General features: G+C 49.5%; 1 protein-coding gene across 1 annotated transcript; it reads left to right on the top strand.

The window, feature by feature from the left end:
* The first annotated feature begins 1,262 nt into the window (after positions 1 to 1,262).
* LOC136543887 (uncharacterized) lies at positions 1,263 to 3,425 on the top strand. The gene has a single exon (XM_066536214.1). The coding sequence runs from the start codon at positions 1,263 to 1,265 to the stop codon at positions 3,423 to 3,425; it is 2,163 nt and encodes a 720-aa protein (XP_066392311.1).
* Positions 3,426 to 3,705: the final 280 nt, after the last annotated feature.

Below are 3,705 nucleotides of genomic sequence, written 5' to 3'. Positions count from 1 at the left end.
TCCTTACGCTCTCGTCTCTTATCGGAAGCCGCGGCGACGCCCCTCCTATCGGACCTGTAGGTCTGTACTGGGCCTTTGGGCCTAAAGAACAAGTAGGCGGGGAGCCCGGCCAACGGCCCAGGGTGGCCGGGCCTTGGCTCCGCCAGTGGATAAGTCTGAAGTCAGAAGACAATCAATCAATCACCTACGTTTGTTAATATAAACTGAACTTCAGTTCACAAAAATCATACAGGAGTATGTTTGCTAGAGTTAAGAACTTCAGACTGGAGACTGGCTAGCCAGGTGACTGAGTGTTTGCAGCCCACCAATCGATTTTGTGTTGAATTTTTAGTGCACCTGGATGTACGTCATCACAGGGTTCGTGTCGATTTTAACAAAAAATTTTAGTGCACTTGCTTGTCTAGTGTCTGTCATCTCAGTGGATAGTCTTCCCTTCAGCTACGCTCCACATAACACGGTCTGCATCCTCTCGATCGATCAGTTGACCATCAGGCGCCAATAATTCATCCACTGTTCATCTCATCGAGCAATTATCGCGATGGGCGCGGGGTCGTCGTCCTCCATTCCACTCGGCGGACCTGCCGTAGCTGCTGTGCTGCGCGTGCGTGGAGCAGTCGACGGTGGCCATGGAGGAGACGTGTGTCACGACCAGGCCTCCGGCCGTTCTTCGTATTTGGTCTGCACTAGCTGAAAGGGCCTGTTAACCGGCCTGCGAGCCGCGTGGTAGTTTTGTCTGGGCTTGGCCCGTTAAATTGTAAAGACCGAACTCTTAAACTCGCTGTGTGGGTGGTTGGGAGGTCAGCGAATAACAAAAACATCAGTTCCGAATCCTCTCGCCCTCCTTCTGTTATCTGCTCGAGGCGGCGCCGTCGCCGTGCTCCCAGCCGCGCGTGCACGCCGGCGACCTATCCTTCTGGCTGGGCGCGACATTTGGTACCAGAGCCTTCCGATCCGCCGCCGATTCTGGATCCGTAAAATCCCGTTTCCGACGGTTGGATCCAGAGTGTTGTGTGGTCTTACATCGGATTTTCTCCATCGCCGCCGATTCATCCGCGTCGCCGTTCAGCTCACCCACCACCACCACCTTCCCCTACCTCCACCATCACTGCTTCCTCTCCGCCTCCCATTTTCTGCCACCTCAATTTCTTTTTCCGTCACCGTCTTCGATAGATCCCTAATTTCCTCTCGATCTGCCACCAACTCTACTATCGTCACCTTGCTCGCTGGCGCGCAAACCCAAACCACCAACCCTCACCTCCCGCATGGCGACGGCTGAGGAAAAGCTTGACTCACTCGGTGCCCAGATGAAGTCCATGCTCCTACTCATGGAGACGTTCAATCGCTGGCGTCCTGAGGTGGATAACTTCTCCAACGAGCTCACCAAGGAGATCCGAACTCTCACATCGCGCGTGGAGGCGTTGGAGGCAAACAACGCTCCGCCATCGGCCCCAAAGCGCGAGGAAGAGGGGCGGGCCATGGGCCACGGCGTCGTCACATCATCACAGGGGACTGCAGGGGGGACTCTGGTCCTCACTCATCCCCTGGCCAATGGTCAGTTATCCCCCTCCACCTCCCCAGTTCATTACCCTACTGCATCTACACATTCTGAATCTCGTTTACCTAAGGCTCAGTTTCCCAAATTTGATGGGTCTCATCCCAAAGTCTGGAAAGAAAAGGCCGAAAAATACTTTGATATGTTCAATGTTCCGGTCCATCGCTGGGCTCAGTATGGTACCTTACATTTCAAAGGGCATGCTGCCTTATGGTTACAAACCTACGAGGCTCAGCATGGGGTGGATAACTGGGTGGATCTTTGCATTGCCATTGAATCTAAATTTGGGAAAGATCTATATCATAACTCCATGCAAGAATTACTGAGCATTAAGCAAACCTCGGATGTTCAAGATTATTATGAAAGATTTCAAACTGTCATGCATAAAGTGCTGGTGCATAACAACCATTTAGATGATGTGTTTTTTGTCAGTAAATTCATTCAAGGCTTGTATCCTGACATCCGTGCTGCTATTGTTTTACATAAGCCAAGAACAGTTGATGTGGCCTTGTCATTGGCTCTTATGCAGGCTGATGTGCTGGACTCTCAACCAAAGTTTTTTGTCAAGCGCAATTATCGTGACTATAACAAGTATCCTGGCAAACCACCGCCAACTGCAACTCCTGGTGTTCTGGGAGCACCACCAGTCGCCGACACAAAGCCAAAGTGGGAAGACAAGCTCGCCACATTGCGAGCTCAGCGGCGTGCCCAAGGTTTATGCATGAAGTGTGGCGAGAAATGGGGTCGCAACCATAAGTGTCCAGATAAAGTAGCCTTGCATGTCTTGGAAGAGTTCATGGAGCTGCTCTCCGATGATAGTGCGCCTGATCAGCATGCTTCAGATTCTAGTGATGAAGAGGAAGCGGTGTTTGCTCTGTCTCAGCCCGCAGCAGTGGGGGTTTCAGGCAAGAAAACAATCAAGCTCCATGGCATCGTCAAAGATCAACAATTGCTTATCCTCATTGATTCGGGCAGCACCTGCACATTCATTAGCTCCAACATGGCCAATGCCCTCAATTGTGTCCTGAGGCCTGCTCCTCTAATTCAAGTCGTTGTGGCCAATGGCGATAAACTTCAGAGCACCCATCAGGTCCTCAACTTCAGCTGGTGGTCTCAAGGGCACACATTCACAACTGATGCTCGTGTGTTGTCTTTGCAATACTATGACATGGTGTTAGGCATGGACTGGTTGGAACAACACAGTCCCATGTGGATACACTGGAAAAGGAAGTTGTTGCGGTTCTCTTATCAGGGTAGCAGAATTAGCTTAAAGGGCATTAAAGATACCTTATCCAGTTGTCCCAAGATCAAGGTTAGGAAATTACAGGGCCTCATCAAGAAGGGTGGTATAGCTCAGTTGCTTCATTTGTGTCCAGTAACACCACCCTTACCTCCAGACATGATTCCTCTGCCAGTACAGCAGTTAGTTGACAGTCAAGCTCACCTTTTCCAGGATCCAGATTCCTTGCCACCCTCAAGGGAATTTGATCATCACATCCCTCTGATCCCTGGAGTGAAACCTGTAAATGTCAAGCCATACAGATATTCCCCAACACAAAAAGATGAGATTGAGCGTCAGATCAAAGAAATGCTCTCCAATGGCATCATTAGGCCCAGCCACAGTCCTTTTGCTTCCCCAGTAATCTTGGTCAAAAAGAAAGATGGCAGCTGGCGTTTTTGTGTGGATTATCGGCAACTCAACAATATCACTGTCAAAAATAAGTATCCATTACCAGTGGTAGATGAACTTTTTGATGAGTTGAATGGAGCAGCTTGGTTCACAAAATTGGATATGAGATCAGGATATCATCAAATTCGGTTGGCTACTGAGGATGAGGCCAAAACAACATTCCGTACTCATAGTGGGCATTAGGAATTCCGAGTCATGCCATTTGGACTCACAAACGCCCCAGCTACCTTTCAAGCTTTGATGAACACTATCTTCCAGCCACTGTTGAGGAAATGTGTCCTGGTCTTTGTTGATGACATACTGATTTACAATCCCACATTGGAAGCTCACCTGAATCATCTGCAGCAAGTCTTCCACATTCTAAATGATCATAAGCTCTTGCTTAAGAGGTCTAAATGTTCTTTTGCTCAGCAACAGTTAGAATATCTGGGGCACATCATTAGTGGGCAGGGTGTGGCTACAG

This window comes from Miscanthus floridulus, chromosome 3 (genome assembly GCF_019320115.1).
Source record: "Miscanthus floridulus cultivar M001 chromosome 3, ASM1932011v1, whole genome shotgun sequence".
Taxonomy (NCBI): Eukaryota; Viridiplantae; Streptophyta; class Magnoliopsida; order Poales; family Poaceae; genus Miscanthus; species Miscanthus floridulus.
This window is presented reverse-complemented; position numbering and strand designations above follow the sequence as displayed.